This window comes from Chiloscyllium plagiosum, chromosome 1 (genome assembly GCF_004010195.1).
Source record: "Chiloscyllium plagiosum isolate BGI_BamShark_2017 chromosome 1, ASM401019v2, whole genome shotgun sequence".
NCBI classification, from domain to species: Eukaryota; Metazoa; Chordata; class Chondrichthyes; order Orectolobiformes; family Hemiscylliidae; genus Chiloscyllium; species Chiloscyllium plagiosum.
In genome coordinates, this window is record NC_057710.1 from 33,996,865 (window position 1) to 34,016,613 (window position 19,749).

General features: G+C 38.9%; 1 protein-coding gene across 1 annotated transcript in view; it reads right to left on the reverse strand.

Moving 5' to 3' along the window:
- Positions 1-9,832: 9,832 nt before the first annotated feature.
- Positions 9,833-19,749, reverse strand: part of myo5b (myosin VB) — a 265,930-nt gene continuing 256,013 nt past the window's right edge. The window contains exons 39-41 of the mRNA XM_043674299.1: positions 19,271-19,445; positions 17,988-18,068; positions 9,833-11,127 (exon numbers count right to left, since the gene is read on the reverse strand). Of these exons, the coding sequence (XP_043530234.1) occupies positions 10,975-11,127; positions 17,988-18,068; positions 19,271-19,445 (409 nt within the window). The 3' untranslated portion in view covers positions 9,833-10,974. The remainder of the gene's footprint in view (positions 11,128-17,987; positions 18,069-19,270; positions 19,446-19,749) is intronic.

A 19,749-nucleotide genomic window follows, 5' to 3' on the forward strand; every position in this document is an offset into this window, starting at 1 on the left:
CTCGTGGTCCCCAGTATTTCATAAACCAATCTTCAGACAATTGGATTCACTCTACATGATATCAAGAAACTGGATACTGCAAAAGCAATGGGCCCTGACAACATTCTGGCAATAGTACTGAAAACTTGTGTTCCACAACTTGCTGCTCCCCTAGCCAAGCTCTTCCAATACAGTTACACTGGAATCCATGTGACAAGGTGGAAAACTGCCCAGGTATGTCCTGTACAATTTAAAAAAAGCAAGACAAATCTAAACTAGCCAATCAGTCTACTCTCGATCATCAGTGAAATGATGGAAGGTGTTATCAACAGTACTATCAAGCAGCACCTGCTCAGCAATAGCTGACTCAGTGACACCCAGGGCCACTCAACTCCTGACCTCATTACAGCCTTGGTTCAAACATGGACACAAGAGCTGAATTGTGAAGGTGATGTAGGAGTGACCGCTTGACAACAAAGCTTCATTTGACCAAATGTGAAATTAAGGAGCTCCAGCAAAACTAGAATCAATGAGGATCAGGAGGCAAACTCTCTACTGGTTGGAGTCACTTGCCTGGGTGGGGCCAGTTCCAACAACACTTGAGAAGCTTGACATTATCCAGGACAAAGCAACCCATTTGATTGGCACCACATTCACAAGAATCCACTCCCTTCACTATCAACACTTAATAGCAGCAGTGTGTTCTATCTAGATGCACTGCAGAAATTCACCAAAAATCCTTAGAGGCACCTGTCAAAACTATGACCACTTCCATTTAGAAAGCTGAGGACAGCAGATACATGGGAACAACACCTCCTACAAGTTCCCTCCCAGCCACTCACCATCCTGACTTGGAAATATATCTCTGTTCCTCACTGACACTTGGTCAAATTTCTTGGAATTCATTTTCTAATGGCATTATGGATCTACCTACAGCACATGGACTGCAGTGGTTCAAGAAGGTAGCTCACCACCATCTTCTCAAGGGCAACTTAGGGATGTTTGCAGGCCAACAACACCCATGTCTCACAAGTGAATAAAACAAAAGAATAAAAGGTTGTTGTTTAGTGAGTCTCAGAGACAACTCTCGCAATTCTGGCACTAGCCCCCACATGATAGTATGGAGGACTTTATAGGGTTGCCTAGGTCGATGCCATGTGGTCTGCCTTGTTTTTTTTCTCTTCTAAGACTTTGTAGTGATTGATTGTTGCAACTGAGTGGCTTTCTAGGCCAATTCAGAGGATAGTTGAGAGACAACCACATTGTTCTGGGTCTGAAGTCACATGTAGGCCAGACCAGGTGACAATGGCGGATTTCCTTCTCTGAAAGACATTATTGAGCCAAATGGATTTTCAAACAATCAACAATGGTTTCATGATCATCGGTATATTCTTTATTCCAGAAATTTATTATTGAATTCAAATTCCACCATCTGCTGTGGCAGGATTTGAACTCGGGTTCCCAGAACGTTAGCAGAGTTTCTGGATTTAATAGTCTAGCAATAATACTGCTGGGCTTCCCCATTCTGCATTCTCGGGGTACCATGGAAACCTCCATTTTTAATTCGGATTTGATCTTTGCCCACATTTATCAACATAATCTTTGTTGCTCGTACAGATTTTTCTTCTGGTGTTAGAACTGAGCAAAATCTCACTCATTTTGAGAAGATTCCCTACCATCTAGAATTACTGGACTTCGATCAAAATCTTTTTTATTATAGAGTCATACAGCGTGGAAACAGACCCTTCGGTCCAACTTAGTCCATGCCTACCATAATCCCACACTAAACTAGTCGCATCTGCCTGCACTTGGCCATATCCCTCCAAATATTTCTTATTTATGTACTTATCCACATGTCTTTTAAACATTGTAACTGTACATAACAAAGAAAACCCCAGCAGGTGAGCTATGCTGGAATATGCAGACCCAGGGACAGGTTGACTGGAAGCTGGGGAAATCTATTCACACCTCAGCACAAGAACAATGAATAAACTGAATTCAGACAACATGGAGAGCCTGCACAATTTCCAAGACCTCCAACTTTAGTGGATATTCAATCACAAAAACACAGGACATTTGCACTTACTCTAATAATCAGGAAGACCAATTCATCTCGAAAGAAACAACAAAGAGTCTATTGTATGAAACCAGATTTGGCAGGAAGATAAGAGGCCTACAATTTTGAATAATTGGAGGCCCCGATCTCAGGCAAAAAATGTCAGAAGGGGTTGAAACAGAAGAAGGAAGGATCCCCTGCAACTACTGCCAGGAGAAGGATCACTGCATCAAGAACGATCCTCACAGCTATCTCTAACCTCCATCAACTGGCCACCAACAACAGACCCAACAATTGAAGACACCCGAGAGCACCAACACCAACCTGATCAACACCCCCAACCTCAGGCACCTTCTAAAGACAAAGACCCATTAGCAAGAACCACCAGAAATAAGTAAAATTAAAGTACTCACCTGACAGATCCAAACATGTCTTACTACATTAACGGATACAGCCCAGACTGAAACCTACAGTGTCCAAAGTCCTCAACAGAGCACCAGCGAGTGAGAACAGCAACCCACACTTCAAAATCATGTTGGTCCAGTGGTAAACTCAATTCATGGAGACCCTAAACTCCAACTAGTTAGCAGGAAGGTGGGTGTGGGGGTTTGGGCGTGTAGATGGGGTGGCAATGACATTCCTGATGAAGAGCTTATGCTTGAAACCTCGACTCTCCTTCTCCTCAGATGCTCCCTGACCGGCTGTGCTTTTCTAGCATCACACTCTTCGACTCTGATCTCCAGCATCTACGGTGCAAACTTTCTCCCTGGCAATGGTACAGGAAGGTCTCTTTACTCATGTCCTTGAGATCATATTACTGTTCTGTGTGTAGCAGTAAATACCTTGTTTAACTAATAGATTTAGAAATTAACATTCAAAATGTAAGGAGGCATGGGATAGTTGGAATCTGGCTGTCTGGATACAGAATTGGCTAGTCCATAGAAGACAGAGGATAGTAGTAGATAGAAAGTATTCAGCATGGAGCTTGGTGACCAGTGGTGTTCCTTAGTGATCTGTTCTGGGATCTCTGTTTTTTGTGATTTTTCTAAATGACTTGGACAAGGAAGTGGAAGGGTGGGTTAGTAAGTTTGCCGATGATACAAAGGTTGGTGGAGTGGTGGATAGTGTGGAGGGCTGTTGTAACGAGACAGTGACAGGATGCAGAGTTGGGCTGAGAAGTGGCAGGTGGAGTTCAACCTGGAAAAGTGTGAAGTCATTAATTTTGGAAGGTCCAATTTAAAAGCAGAATACAGGGTTAAAGGCAGGATTCTTGGCAGTGTGGAGGAACAGAAGGATCTTGGGGTCCATGTCCACAGATCCCTCAAAGTTGTCACCCAAGTTGGTAGGGTTAAGAAGGTCTGTGGTGTGTTCACTTTCATTAGCAGAGGGATTGAGGTTAAGAGCTGCAAGGTTATGCTGCAGCTCCATGGACACCTGATTAGACCACATTTAGAACACTGTGTTTAGTTCTGGCCATCTCATTATAGGAAGGAAGTGGAAGCTTTAGAGAGATTTACCAGGATGCTGCCTGGACTGACAGGGATGTCTTATGGAGTAAGTTTGAGAGAGCTAGGTCTTTTCTCATTGCAGAGGTGTATATGATGATGAGAGGCATAGAGAAGAGTAGGTAGCCAGTGATCTTTTCCCAGGGCGGAAATGGCTATCACAAGAGGGCATAATTTTAAGGTGTGATTGGAAGAAGATTTACAGGAGCTGTCAGAGGTTGGTTCTTTACACAGGAGAGTGTTGGGTGCATGGAATTCACTGCCAACAGTGGTAGTAGAGTCAGATACATTCGCCATTTAAGTGACTCTTGGATATGCACATGGATGAGAGTACAATGAAGGTTACATAAGTTAGTTTGATCTTAGATTAGGATAAAAGGTCGGCACAACATAAAGGGCTGAAGGGCCTGTACTGTGCTGTAATATTTTATGTTCTATATAATAGTATAGTTTAGTCCTAGCCTCTGTACTTGAAAGTGTCAATTCCACTGCTTGTAATTTGCCTTTTTCTTTTGTTTTCTGGTGATATATTCAATTTTCTGTTTTAATAAATGCAGAGATTCTTTTGCCCTGAAACACCTGTTTACTGCCTTCTTCATTTCACATTCCCTATATAGGTCGTGTCAGAACCAGGGATTGGGGTGGCTGGGCTGGGGGGAGAGGGGGGTGGTGATTCAAACCACCTAAAAATTAGCAAATTACTGATTGCGCACCAGAAATCCTAGAGAACAAAAGTTGGAAGACTGCATTCTTGCTCTAGTCCTATCCAATCTTGCAGTTAAGCTTGCTGCTTTTGTGCATCTCAGTTAGAAAGTTATAATTTCAAGTTCCGTTCATAATCAAGGCTAATACTTCCACCTAACTGAGGAAATGCTGCATCAGAGATGCCAATTTTTGGATAAAACAGTAAATTGAGACAGCTAGATGTAAAACAAAAGATTTCAATACAGGTTGCTATGTTGCTGTAGCTGTTGGCTTGTACATTATGGCCACAAAGTAAGCAGAATAATTTTAGAACACCATTAGCCATTCTATTTGTGGATCTGAACTCACTTTGAGGAGTTCCAGATTATAAATGGGTTGCCAATTTTATCAGTTGTTTACTAAGAAATTCTTGCAACATGGTATCAACTGTTCAAATACTGCAACAACGTATCCATGTCATGATAATACATCCTTGGGAGATGATCAATCGGTGAAAACTTGTGGGAGTGAGAGTGGGTGGCAATCTTCATACAATAGTAGAGGAATTAACTTGCTGTCAGAGTATTATGACACTACTATTGATAGGACAACATATCCTGTGACTCATTTACTGTCGTTGTTGTGAATTCTTACATTACATTGACACTGAAATGTGTTAATCTAAAACTGTAATCATCAATCTTTGAGTAAAAAAATTGTTAAAAATATAATGTTATGTGCACTTTGAATATGCCTTTATTTGAATAGTTACTCTGAACTTATATTGAGCGTTACAGCAGCTGGATTTCCAACTTAGTGAAACAAGTACTGATAGCACATCTAAAGAAATCACCATTTGATTACATTTCAACCACTTTTAAGTTTTAACCACCCTGACAGCAAAATTTATTTCCCAATTTGTACTATTTTTATCTAAGATGATTACAGAATTATAGATTGGTATAGCACAGGTGGTGTCTATTGGCTTGCTCTTTTCAGGGAAATACAATTAGTCCCATCGTCTGCCTCCATTTTCCACCCCGAACTATAAAGCATTCTAAACCCAACCACTCATTCAATTAAAAAAAACTCCTTTGCCAATCACCTTAAATTTGTGTCCTCAGATTATCAACCAATCAGCTACTGGAAATGCTTTATTTAAAACTTTGAATGAAAAATAAGCACTACTGCAATTAGGCGGTAGTGTGGGGGCTAAAACAAAAAATAAACAGGAGATCCCTACCCTTCAATGTTTGATCACACAGCATTGCCTTTTGTGTAGGGCACTGCTTGTCACTGGCCACTTGGGTGAAAAAAGAAAAAAAAAGAGAAAAAAAAATAAAACTTTGAATGATTTAGACCTTTCCCTTAAATCTTTTTATCTTTGGCTGCTTTAAGCAGAACAAAACAATCTTCTCTTCTCTACTCTTTTCATTCATTCCTCATCTGTGGAACTATGCTAGCAATATTCTTCCATACCATTTTTGAAAGGAACATGCAAGTAGAAATGTATCCAAGATTGGAGGTCAACATAAATAAAATAGAATTTTAAAATTATATTCAAAATTCTTTATTTGACATTACTGTTTTTCCATTTTAAAGTATCTGTTATAATAAAGCATGTAGTTTACAGTTTTTCAAAATGTAAAAATTACTTTGATCAGAATATTCATCATTGATCTTTTACATTTTACTATTTATTGGTTGCACATTACTTTATTACAGTCTTAATCATGATAAGCATTTAATAATTCACTTAACAGCAGTACATTATTATTGACTAATAATCAGCCAACTTTGTACCAATAGTTACCAATACTGGTGATAGAAATCTTGGAAGGAGGGATGACTATGTTTTTTGACTAACAATTTTTTTTAAAAATCAAAGTTGTGCAAAAAATGACAAAAATATCATGAACGGTAATAAAGTTGACCTTATAAATGTTCCCATGGATATATTTTTTTTCCTATGCATTTGGAGTCATCAAGGAAGGGAGAAGTGATTCTTCCTCTTCAATCCTTATTATATAAACATCCTAATCATCCAACAACCCAAACAAATGCATATTGACCAGTAAACTTAATATACTTGAAAACTGATCAATATAAAAAGCTGATAAATTACTGTACAGTTATATTAAGTCCTCTACCAGTTTTATGTATGCAAGGCTAAAAAATGAATATGCCTGGTGTTGTTTACAGTGCATCACCAATTGCAAATTTTAAATCTATTAATGCAATATGTAAATTCTCAATTTTACATTAAGATAAATGGAGCAATCTGAAAATATTCACTTAATTCTGAAATTCCACTACATCTGATGAATCCAAAACTCCAGAGTCTAATGCCTAAACCTCAGACTTAGTTATTGATGCCAAACTTTGTGCACATTGTGAATTACATAAAAACTTTGAAAAGTGTATTTTAGAGACTCTCTCTTTAGGAATTTCTCATTGCAGATACAGTGTAATGATATAAATACTGATTAAATAGGGCATCATAACTCTGATGCCACCTGGTTCTTCCTCTTCAAGTACAAAAGTGTGACATTTTAACAAAGATATTGAGCCTTTAAAAGAATATCTTCTGGGAAGTGTCAGCAGCCTAAAGTTGTAAAAATCTGATCCACCACTGTTAAAACATTCCAAGTGCATGAGAACAAATATAATAGTTAATTCATTTCATCATGTTCATTTTGAAGTATTGAGCTAGATGGGTCCTTGTGGTTTATTTATTGGCCAGGATTTTTAGGATGGTGAGGTTTCCCTTCCCACCACTTGAAGAGTCAGTGTTGCCAACACTGCTCCAAGGAATAGTAATTGCTAGAAGATTGGACTTCCACCCCTCATACAGGAGAAAGTGTCAGCAGCAGCAAAAGCTGCAGCGGACAGGAATGGGACTACAAGCAGTCTCTGGATTTTAAGTCCCAAGAATCCAGCACCAAATAAGTGTAAGGTTTTGGGGTAGATAGCAGAAATAATGCTCAGGGTGGGGTCAGCAGAAAGGGGTCAAGGATGGTGAGGGGTGTGTTTGGTTTTGTGTGTGTGTGGAGATGTAAATTTCTGCCCCTGTATTTGTTTAGATCTTTTCCAGCTTCAAGTTGTTAAGGAAACAAATACATATGGAATAAAATTAAATAAACTTGAAATGATTATCTCACAATTTCCACATCATCATATCCCCAAGTATTACTTCAGTGGAATGTCCTGGTCATGTGTCTCATTATATCCAACATTCAAACAACTTCAAAAATCATTCAGAAGTAATACTGAAGCACATTATTTAAATCAATGGTTGTACTTGGAGAGAAGACTTTACAATGAAAGTACTCAATCTCCATGTTGGATCATCTGGTGAAAGGGCACTGAAAGCTCCTTGAGGTCTTTAATAGCCAGTGATACATCATCATGATCAGCCTGACATGTGGCAGGGGGAGGGGGTGGCCTGTGTGTTTATGACTATCACATTTTATGATTACAATTAAATATGCAGGGCTTTAATACCATTGTATTTTTAGCATGCCTCAATTGGTATTATAACTTGAAATACTTTCCTAGAAATAGAAGGACTTAAATTTAAGGTGAGATGATTAAATGAGAGTGAAGTATATCAAAAGCAATGGAACAGCTAAGCTGCTTTGTCTTTTTGTCCAAAGAAATGTCTATATAATCTGATACCTTCTAATAATTAAGCCATTTAGCCTAGCTCTGCTTGTTTTTCAGAAACAACCAATCCAAATAATCCTACTTTCTTCCTCTAACAATTGGCCATACTTTTTTTCTTTTTAAGTATATTTCCAATTCCTTTTTGAGAGCTGCTATTGAATCTTCTCTCACCACCTTTTTTGATAGCCCAGTTCAGATCATAATTCATTGAATTATTCTCAGAAAGGATCAATGCCAATGCTTCACTACATGGCCTTTCACCATGTGTTAGCTCAGATCATGAAAGAACAAAACTAATTGACAGTAAAGGGTATCTCTTCCACACACTTTATGACTGAGCTCACTGACTATTACCAAGACAAAATCAAGCTGAGTGTTCACTCTTCTAGTACCTCCACTGTCTTTGGTTGAGTCTGTCTAACTCAGTAACTCAGAGATTGAACATGATCTCGATCAGTGTGGCAGATGGTGCAGTTACCCAACTAGTCATCATGAGAACTCCAATTTATTTCTACAATAAGTGAGTCATGTTGCTGGCAAGCCATGGCGCAGCAGTCAGATTTTGAACAATATAATTACTGTCCTTGGCAGAACTGTCTTTAATTGCTACTTTTGTACTTAATTCTTCTCTTTTGACCATATCAGAGCATAATGTTGAAACTGCATCAGTTTCTCATGCATCTTAATCAAGTATTTGTTGTAGTTATATAGGTTATATGCCTCAATCCTATTTTAATTCCAGGAATCCAAATAAAAAATGAATGACTTTTTTCAACCATCTGACCATCTGGATTAAAAATTTATTAAAGAAAAATTACACCAATCTATCAGAGAAATGTAACATTCTATTAACGTACATTCTGTGTCATAACCATAGTTGTTTTAAATACAGTGCTTGCTAACAGGGTGGTTTAAAACTTTCCCACTTCACTGTTTCCATTTCATTTCTCTAGGATGAAGATAAGAAAATCATGTGAGAAAAAAAACAGGAAGAGAAGATGATGCATTTGAGGATCTGATGTCTTGCTTGTATTTATGTATTGCGTGGACACACTGGAATTTCTATTGGAACAGCAAACTTAGATTCACACGATACAGATCAGTGAAAAGGGAGAAAGTAAGTTAATTTTCATCATTTAGAACCAAATTAGCAATGTTGCTCATACTGATTTGTAAAATAAAATTAACATATGGCAATTGTATTTGTCATAATATCAAGACTATTTGTTATTCTTATAAGTTATTACTCTGACTGCTAAATAGAAGTTTGTGATTGAAAGTATCTATACATCAAATCAATGATAGATTAATTCCAACATTCACTTCTGAAGCCTTGAAATTCAAATTTCGGCCAACAGAGGTTACAGGCACATGCAGTCTACATATTCAAGGGAGACAGAGAGGGAGGTATAAATCCAAAAGGTAATTTACCATTAACAACAAGTAATCTAAATCAAAATGTTTGCTGGATTTAGATATTCAGTGAGGTTCTGTTGTATCAGCATTGGAAGACTAATTGTGTACTTCTGTGATGCATCAGAATGTTCACATTTTATAATTAATGAACATTATTTTCAATGAGTTCAAGTTCCTGCAAAGTATAATCCCCCAATAAGTATAAAACTAGTTCATTTTTTATCCACAAGTAGTAAGAACACCAGGAATATTGTGCTGTTATAATCTTATAGAATAGAATCCCTACTGTGTGGGAACAGGCTCTTCGGTCCAACAAGTCCACACCAACCATCTGAAGGGTATCCAACCCAGACCCATTCCGCTTCCCTGTTATTCTACATTTACCCCTGACTAATGCACCTAAACTACACATCCCTGAACAGTATGGACAGTCTAGCATGGCCAATTCACCTAACCTGCACATCTTTGGATTGTGGGAGAAAACCCATGCAGACACTGGGGTAATGTGCAAACTCCACACCGTCACCTGAAGCTGGAATTGATCCTGGGTTCCTGGTGCTCTGAGGCAATGGTGCTAACCACCGGGCCACTGTGCTGCCCATCTTAATGATTAAACCATTTAGATATCAATTGGACACAGTACAATTTTGGCTATGGTTAAATGTCATTGTTTCAAGGGATTATGCACAGCATTGCCACATATATACTTTGAGAGGCAAATAGATAAAGGTAAAGTTGCCAAAGTCCCAGAGGTTCACAGGGCTTGTTTATCACGAGAGAGAGAAATGACTGGTGGGTGAGTTTAATCTGAGAGTTACCATGCCTCAGGTGAGGGGCAAGGTCGAGAAGTTTGGACCTTAGTGGTGACCTCAGCTATTATAGGAATTGAACCCATGGTGTCGGCATCACTGAGCTGACCAACTCTTAAGGAGTCAAATACAATACAAAGCTAAGCTGATCTTCATTTAGGAGTCAAGTCCACAATGTAAGTGCGCACCAACTAGCTCAAAATCTCTCTCGGTCCAAGAATCAAAGAAGCAGGGATAGGAGCAGTGTAATTAACAACTGAAATAATAAATTACACAACTCTTAAAACAAGCCCACGGCTATGGTTGCAGCAAGGATAAGGAATTATTTATGCGTCTAGCAGAAAGGTGATACCAGTTCCAAACTAGGTACACACACTGAACAGAATCAAAGCCCCTTCTTGTTTGTATTTTCCAGTCATTTTCTTTTATCTGTACTGTACATTATTTACCTATAATGTTCCCACTCTGACTATAAATGCAAAAGAAAGATTCCACTTCATGCTTCAACTTTGCAAAGAAGCATAATGAAAACAGATTTGTTAAATATTCAAAAAGCACATGAATCCCAGTACTTTCTTTTTGTTACAAATACACTATTCATGAAAACATCACCTTTGATTTTTTTCTTTAAACATCTGACACAATAAATAGTCATCGGTTAGCTGTTCCTGCTGACTGCATCTCAAATGGCCTCTTGGAGACATATTTTTTGTAGTGGTGCTCGATCATTTTTGTTTCTTTTTGAACAGGTCTTGTGCAATTATTTCTCTCCATAATAACTTTTGATTGAAAGACATCAATTATCCAAGATCCTGCAATCTTCTCTCTCCATTCCTCCTTTCACATATACAACTTTGTTCTATACTCTATTGAGGAAAGTTAAGTTCAAATTTGCTGGGATGTGAATGGTATCCAGGTTGAGTGCAGAAGGGTTGTACGGAAAGATTACAGGAAACATGTGTTTGAAGTCCATTAAAAGTTGAGGCGGTTCATTGCGGTCTTGTAAACAGGACTATGTGAAGAAAAAAAAATAAATACAAAAGTTAAAATGTATTTAGATCCATCTTCCGTTTGTGGCTTATTCTGAGATTATTTATAGAGTCAGTACAGCAGACCCTTCAATCCAACTAGTCCACACCAACCATATTCCCAAACCAATCTAATCCCACTTGCCTGCATTTGGCCCATATCCCTCCAAACCATTCACTTATCCAAATGTCTTTTAAATGTTGAAATTGTGCCTGTATCTATTATGAAGTTGAAGGCTTGTACTGTATCCTTAAGAGAGTGTGAATACTGTTCTGAACTGAAAGCTTACAAGCACCTGTGATATGGACTGGAAAAATTGAAAATATGTAACATTTGACTGTGAAATTTATACCCAAGTTGGTTGGCGTTTTGTCAACAATTACAATGCAACTGGTTTAAAATTATGCCCCAGGATCCTAAAACCTAATTGAGTTTGAATTTATTGTTTTGCCAACATTGAACCTTGGGATATAAAAATGCAGAGAGAGAGAGAGCCAAGAAATTAGGAAACACTATCAAAGGTATCTTTTCAGATGAAACATATTCGCAGTAAAAAGGAGACAACTCAGAGATCTTCAGCCGGAAGAAGAAAAACACCAAAGATGACAGCCACTATGTGGCTTTGAAATTATGTTGATGTGATTTTAATAAGTGTCTTACTGGAACAGAATTGGAGGCAGGTAATAAGCACTTAAGAGAAAGGGGCCTGAGAGTTGTGAATAGTTGTAGTTTAATGTTCACTTTTAGAGTTGAAGAAAACATTTTCTTTAAATAGTGGAATTTTGAAGTTCTCTGTCACTCATTTTAATAGATTATGAGGAGAGGTGAGATTTTCTGGGTGTTTGGTTTAATTAACAAGGATTCATTACCACACCGTAACACATCCACCACTTCCTTTGGCAGTTTATTCCACATATGAATCACTGTGTAAAAAAAAAAGTTGTCCCTTATGTCTTTTTCAAAACCTTTCTGCCTCTCCTTAAAAATATGCCCCCTAGTTTTGAACTCCCCTCCCCTAGGGAACAGACCCTTGCTATTCACCTTATCTATGCCCCTCATGATTTTATCTAACTCAATAAGATCACCCCTCAATCTCTTATGTTCCAGTGAGAAAAGTCCCTGCCAATCTTTATAACTCAAACCCTCCATCCCTGGCAACATGCTGAGAAATCTTTTCTGAACCTCTCCAATTTAATAATTCCTAGTGGAATATATGTGACCAATATGTGGAGGAACCAACTAGAGAGCAGGCCATCTTAGACTGAGTACTGTGTAATGAGAAAGGAATCATTTCCAATCTAGCTGTGCGAGACCTCTTGGGGATGAGCGACCATAATATGATAGAATTTTTTAAAAATCAAATTCAAGAGTGAGGTAGTTGATTCTGAGACTAGGGTGCTGAATCTCCATAGTTTCCTTTATTAAGATATGAGGCATGAGTTGGCCTTGATAGATTGTGGAGAGTTACTTAAAGGGATGACAGTGGATAGGCAATGACAAACGTTCAAGGAACGCATGGGTGAACTACAACAACTGTATATCCTTGTCTGGCATAAAAGTAAAATGGATAAGAGGGCCAAAATTAGATTCAAGGAAAGAGGATACAGATTGGCCAAGAAAAATATTAGGGCTGAGGACTGGGAAAAGTTTAGAATTCAGCAAAGAAGGATAAGGGATTGATTAAGAAGGGGAAAAATACAGTCTAAAAGTAAGCTTGCAAGGAACAAAGATTGACATTTAGAGTTGCTATAAGTATGTGAAAGAGATTGAAGACAAATGTAGGTCCCCTACAGACTGAAATGGGAGAATGCACAATAGGGGACAAAGAAATATCTGAGCAACTGAATATACACTTTGGTTCTGTCTTCACAAAAAAGGACATCAGAAATGCTGAAGAATGCAAGATTTAGTGAGAGGGAAGAACTGAGGAAGACCAATATTAGTAGAGAAATGGTGCTGGGAAAATTGAGGGGATTGAAGGCGGATACATCCTCAGGGCCTGATAATCTATGTCCCAAATTACTTAAGAAAGTAGCTCTAGAAATGGAGCATGTATTGGTGGTCATCATCCAGGATTCTATAGACTCTGGTACAGTCCCTGAAGATTGGCGGGTAGCTAGTATTAGTTCAATATTCAAAAAGGGAGGTAGAGAGAAACCAGGGAATTATAGACCAGTAGGCCTAATATTGGTAGTGGGGAAAATTTTCAAATCCATTATCAAGGACATTATAGTGGAACATTTAGAAAGCAGTGGCCAGGATCAGACAGAGTCAGCATGCATTTATGAAGGGGAAATCATGCTTAACAAATCTGTTGGAATTCTATGAAGTTGACAAGTAGTGAAGTTGACAAGGGGGAGCCAGTCAATGTGTTATATTTGGACTTTCAGAAAGCATTTGAAAGTCCCGCATAAGAGGTTATTGTGCAAGATAAAGCACATGGAACTGGGGTAAGTGTATTGAGATGGATAGAAAACTGGTTGCCACAGAGGAAACAGAGTAGGGATTAATGGGTCCTTTTCAAATTGGCAGACAGTAACTAGTGGGGTGCCACAGGGATTGGTGCTAGGACCCCAGCTACTAACTATATATACTAATGATTTAGATGAGGGAACAAAATATAAAATCTCAAAGTTTGCAGATAATACCAAGTTAGGTGGGAGGATGAACTGTAACGAGGATGCAGAGATCCTTCAGCAGGATCTCGACAGGTTCGGTGAGTGGGCAAACCAAGGGCATATGCAGTATAATTTGGATAAATGTGAAGTTATTCATATGGAAGCAAAAACAAGGCGGCAGATTACTACCCGAATGGCTGTAAATTGGGAGGGGGGAGTTTGCAGCAGGACCTGGGTGTCCTTGTGTACCATTCGCTGAAGGTAGATATGTAGATGCAGCAGCTGGTAAAGAAGGCAAATGGTATATTGGCTTTTATTGTGAGAGGTTGAATATAGAAGCAGGGATGCATTGTTGCAGTTATACAGGGCCTTGGTGAGGCCACACTGAGAATACAGTGTGCAGTTTTGCTCTCCTTTTCTGAAGGAGGAAGCTCTTGCTCTTGCGGAAGCTCCGCAAAGGTTTACCAGGTTGATTCCGGGGATGGCAGTACTGATGTATAAAGGAGAGATTGACTAGATTAGGATAATTTTTGGTGAAGTTCAAATGAATGAGGGGGGATCTCAGATAGACTTATAAAATTCTAACAGGACGAGACAGGGTAGATGCAGGGAGGATGCTCCCAATCGTGGGTGCATCTAGAACCAGGGTCATAGTCTGAGGATTTGGGCTAGACCGTTTAGAATGGAGACGAGGAGGCATTTCTTCACCCAGAGAAGTGAGCCTGTGGAATTCATTACCACATGAAATGGTTGATGCCAAAAGGCAGCTACATCTAGCACTTTGGGCGAATGGGTTCAAGGTTATGAGCATAAAACAGGATTAGGCTATTGAGTTGGATGGTCAGCCATGATTGTGATGAATGGCGGAGCAGGCTTGAGGTGCCAAACAGATTCCTCCTGCTCGTTTGTTTTCATAGTACTGTATGTAGTACTCCAGAAGAGGTCTCACCAACATCCTGTACAACCTCAACATGATGTCCCAATTCTTAAATTCATAGGTTTGAGCAATGTAGGCAAGCATGCTAAATGCCTTCTTAACCAGCCTGTCTACATGTGACACAAATTTCAAAAGAATTATATACCTGAACCCCTAGAACACTCTACAACACTACCCAAGGTCCTATAGTATAAGACTTGCCCGGTTTGTTTTACCAAAATGCAATACCTCGTATTTATCCAAATTGAACTCCATTTGCCATACCTCAGGCCATTGATGCAATTGATGAAGATCTCTGTCATCTTAGATACCCTTCTTCACTGTCTATTATACAACCAATTTTGGTGTCATCCACAAACTTATTAACCATGCCTCCTAAATTTCCATCCAAATCATTCTTATAAAAGACAAACAAAAGTGGACCCATTTAATGGTTAGCAGACTATTATTTGTCACGAAGCAAAATACTTGCTCCCATCTGGACAATAAGTCCATTAAGTAGTCACTCACCAAAATGCACAGTGCCACATGCTGGGCTGGATCTTCAGTTTGAGTACCTTTGGCTCATGATTAAATCTAGCAGCAGCAAGACGAGGCTGTAAGTGGCCTATAGCAAGTGGCCTTTCCAGTCCCTCCCTTGTCGATCATATAATTGTGGCAGAGCAGGTAGGTAAATGACAGACATAGCACTCGTGGAACTTTATAGGAATCCCTGTCAACCAATCCTCCCCAGAGAGCTACAAAAATCTAGTGAGGAGAAAGTGAGGTCTGCAGATGCTGGAGATCAGAGATGGAAATGTGTTGCTGGAAAAGCACAGGAGGTCAGGCAGCATCTAGGGAACAGGAGAATCGACGTTTCGGGCATTAGCCCTTCTTCAGGAACCTTTCCTGAAGAAGGGCTAATGCCCGAAACGTCGATTCTCCTGTTCCCTAGATGCTGCCTGATCTGCTGTGCTTTTCCAGCAACACATTTCCATCTATAAAAATCTAGTCCCATGAAACTGATGGATTGTTGTAAAATTTCAACGTCTTTTAAAGAAGGCATCCTTTATTGTTCAGTCTTATATAATTCTAGTCCATACTTATATATTGACTCTTAAAATTTCTAGGAGAAAGCAAGGAGTGCAGATGCTGGAGATCAGAGCTGAAAAAGTGTTGGTGGAAAAGCGCAGCAGGTCAGGCAGCATCCAGGGAGCAGGAGAATCGACATTTCAGGTATGAGCCCTTCTTCAGGAACCATTCCTGAAGGACTCATGCCCGAAACATCGATTCTCCTGCTCCTTGGATGCTGCCTGACCTGCTGCGCTTTTCCAGCAACACTTTTTCAGCTCTTAAAATTTCTAATAGCCAATACATAAGACATAGTAACAGGAATTAGGCCATTCACCCCATCAAGTCTGCTCTGCGATTCAGTCATTGCTGATAAGTTTGTCAACCCCATTCTACCACTTTCTCCCCATAACCCTTGATCCCTCTTTTGTTTTGAACGATGTGCTAGCATTCTCTGGTTAGATGGTCTTCCTCCTGCCCATCACTGTGGATGATCTTCCACCACACCCTTCACGTCAATGCTGACTGCAAAGTCCACTCTCAGAATGTAAATGAACGGTGTCTTTGCATGACATGATTGCACACTCTTCCTCCTACTTATCACTGTGGATCTTCTCCCACAATACACTTCACATCCTTGCTGACTGCATAGTTAGGTTATTAAGTTTATGAAGACCAACTGAGGAATTTACAAGGCAAGGATATGGGTAGAATTTTGAGATATAGGTGCAGACTGGATTTTTTTGACTGGACTCTGTGTACTTAAGTACTCTTACCTTCTTCTTAGAAGACACTGAAAGCAAGTTTCCCTGAAGCATATTATTAAGGAAGTAATAGCAGAACATTTGGAAAAATCATAGTCCAATGAAACAGATTATTGGCTTGTGAAATGGAAATCATATCTGACTTTATTTGAGTCTTAGCTAGAGTGAACAGAGGGAGATATATTGGATTTGGACTTCCAGAAGGTATTCAACAAGGTTCCTCACAAAAGTTCAGTCATAACATAAGATTCCATAATGGTGGGGGATAGTATATTGACATGGATAGAGAATCAGCTAAATTGTTAAGAAAAAAGTCAGTGGGGATAAGCAGCTCTTTTTCAGGTTGGCGACCTAGGACCGGTGGGTTTTCACAGGGATCAGTGCCGGGTCTGCAATTGTTTCCAATATATATCTTAATGAATTGAAGAAAGGAAGTGAATGTACTGTAGCCACATTTTCAGATGACAAAAATAGGTGGAAGCCAGGTGCAAGAGGAACACAAACAGTTTGCAAAGAGATATTGATAGGTTAAGTAAGTGGACAAAATGCTGGCAAAAGCTGGCAGTATAATGCAGGAAAACGTGAATTTGTTCATTTTGGAAAGGAGAACAAAAGAATGGTATGTTATTTAAATTCAAAAAACTACAGAAAGCTGCAACACAAAGGGCCTTGGAGGTATTTGTGCATGAAACACAAAGCTGGCACAGAAGTGCAGCAGGGAATCAGAAAGGCTAAAGGATTTATTTCAAGGGGATTGGAGTACAAGAGTAGAGAAGTTTTCCTACAACTGTAAAAGGTGCTTAAGACCAATATATGACATTGCGAGCAGTTTTGGTCCCCTTATTTAAGGCAAGATTATCATTTCATTGAAAGCTGTCCAAAAAAAGTTCACAAGGATGATCAGAGTCTAATGAACAAATAGGTTGGGGTTCTACTCACTGGAGTTTAGAAAGGTGATCTCATCTAAACAGACTGGATTCTTAAGGGGCTTGACAGGTTAAATGCTGAAAGGGTGTTTCCCCTTATAGGAGAGTCTAGGACCAGAGGGTATAGTTTCAGACTAAAGGGGCACCAATTTAAGGCTGAAATTAGGAGGAATTTCTTCTCTCAGAGGGTTCTCTCTCTTTGGAACTCCTTTCCGCAGAGAGCCGAGAGGCAGAATCTTTAAGTCTGAGATAGATAGATTCTTGATCAATCAGGGAAATCAAAGGTTATTTAGAATACGAAGGAAAGTCGATGAGGGATGTCGGATCAGCCACGATCCTATTGAAAAGGGCAGAATTACCTACTCTTGTTCCTATTTCTTATGGTCTTATTCCTTTACCTATTGAACTGTAGGATCAACAGGCGTGAAAGTAAAAATTAGTGCATTTCTTAGGAATGGAATGTGGAAAATGAACAAAATGTGTATAAATGTGACTGATTTCATAGAAACAAAGTAGCACTCATTTTTATGGGCTGAGGAGGAACTTACCTGAATGTTTCTAATGAACGCTACTGTTACACGTTCTTCAAATTCATTCACTGGTGTGTAGAGGTTTAAAATCTTGACAATCTATTGTTGAAAAAATAGAATAGACGCAGAATTTGATATGCAATTGAGAAAAACCTGACAAAGGTCGCAGTGTTCAGACAAGATATTTACTAAGTTATCTAGCAATGGTCAGAGATGCTGCAATCGGAGCCTCAAAGGGCCTAGACAAACCATCAAGCAGAGTTCCTGATTTTGATTGCAATCCAAATCATTCCTTTTAGAAAATACACTTATATGAAGGCACCACAGTTGAATAGCATGTTGAGACTCTGTCGAGGCACTGGAGGTTATCTGTACTCCAGTGTCCAGCAGATTTCAGGAGAAGACAGGATGATTACAAATGTTGTTTAGCAGCAAAACCTTGGACACAAACTTGTTTGTATAAGGTGCAAAGGGCAGTTTCACTCCAGATTATAAACTATTCCAAACCCCAGTAGGGAAATGTGTTGATGAGAAAAATACCAAAGTTAGCACAACTGCAAGTGCATGACATAACTGCAGTGTGACATATCTGTCAGATTGCTTTAAACATGAGGCAATATATAAATTAAAACAGATTGCACGAAGAAATTACAATTTGTCACAATTAGAGCGTAAAAACTTCATTAAAATATTGAATTGAATGTGATGCATTCAGGTACCTTTTTCTCTAAACCAATTGGCGACAAAAGGAAGGAATCATTGGATGTATCTGGCAGGTTGATTTTTCTCAGGTCTTAATTGGAGGCATGAGAATATTGAAACAAAATGGTGGAAACTCTCAACAGGTTTGGCAATATGTTTTGAGAGAGCAAGATTCTGACTGTTGGGAGAAATCTTCTGACCTTTCTATTTTGAAGCTGATTAACTCAGTTTCTCCACTGATGCTCCAGACCTGCTGAATATTTACAGCACTTTCCATTCCATTTTTATTTCATATTTATAGCATCTGCAGTATTTTGCTTTAGTGTATGTGTCATTTGGACACAGGTTGAATTTTGATTGATCTTACATTGAAAATTAACTTGAATGTATTTATTAGTTTGTAATCCGCCTCACACATTGACTAACATCTTACTGCCATCCGACATTCTGACATGATTGTTAGCAGATATCAGTAACTTTGCATAATCGGAATAAGACTATGGCTCTAAGACATTACTAACTACTGAAAAATCTTAAGTAGAATTTGCTCAAAGGTTGATTTCTCTGCCATCACTATAAAATAGCTAAAGGTCACTTACCTGCTGTGGGCTAAGATCTGTACACATTGAACAGATGGCTGCAGCATCATCACTTGTTTTCTTCTTCACTTGAAGTAGCTGAGCTGCCTGGATTAGAGGCTCCATTGTCTTCATGGTCCCACTCTGATGTAAATTTTTTCCTCTGAGCCACTCTTCTAACTGACTAATGTTGTACCTCCACAAACATCAAAACATAATATTAGAAAGTAGACAACTTCTACACCAAAGGCCAGCCTTAAAGAAACAAACATTAATGGACTTGTGCACTAAAGAAATAAATTGGAATATTTGATGATGATTTTCTGCTCAGCAGAACCATAGCTGCTTAGCAGCAAACGTGGGAATTCAGGAGTTCTTAAATGATATCCTGATAAGGTATAAATGGAAAGAGATCCAAATAGATTCTTTTGTAGAGATTACTGAGCTATTTCAACCTAACATTAACTGTGATGCAGCAGACTATTTGACCTAGCAATATA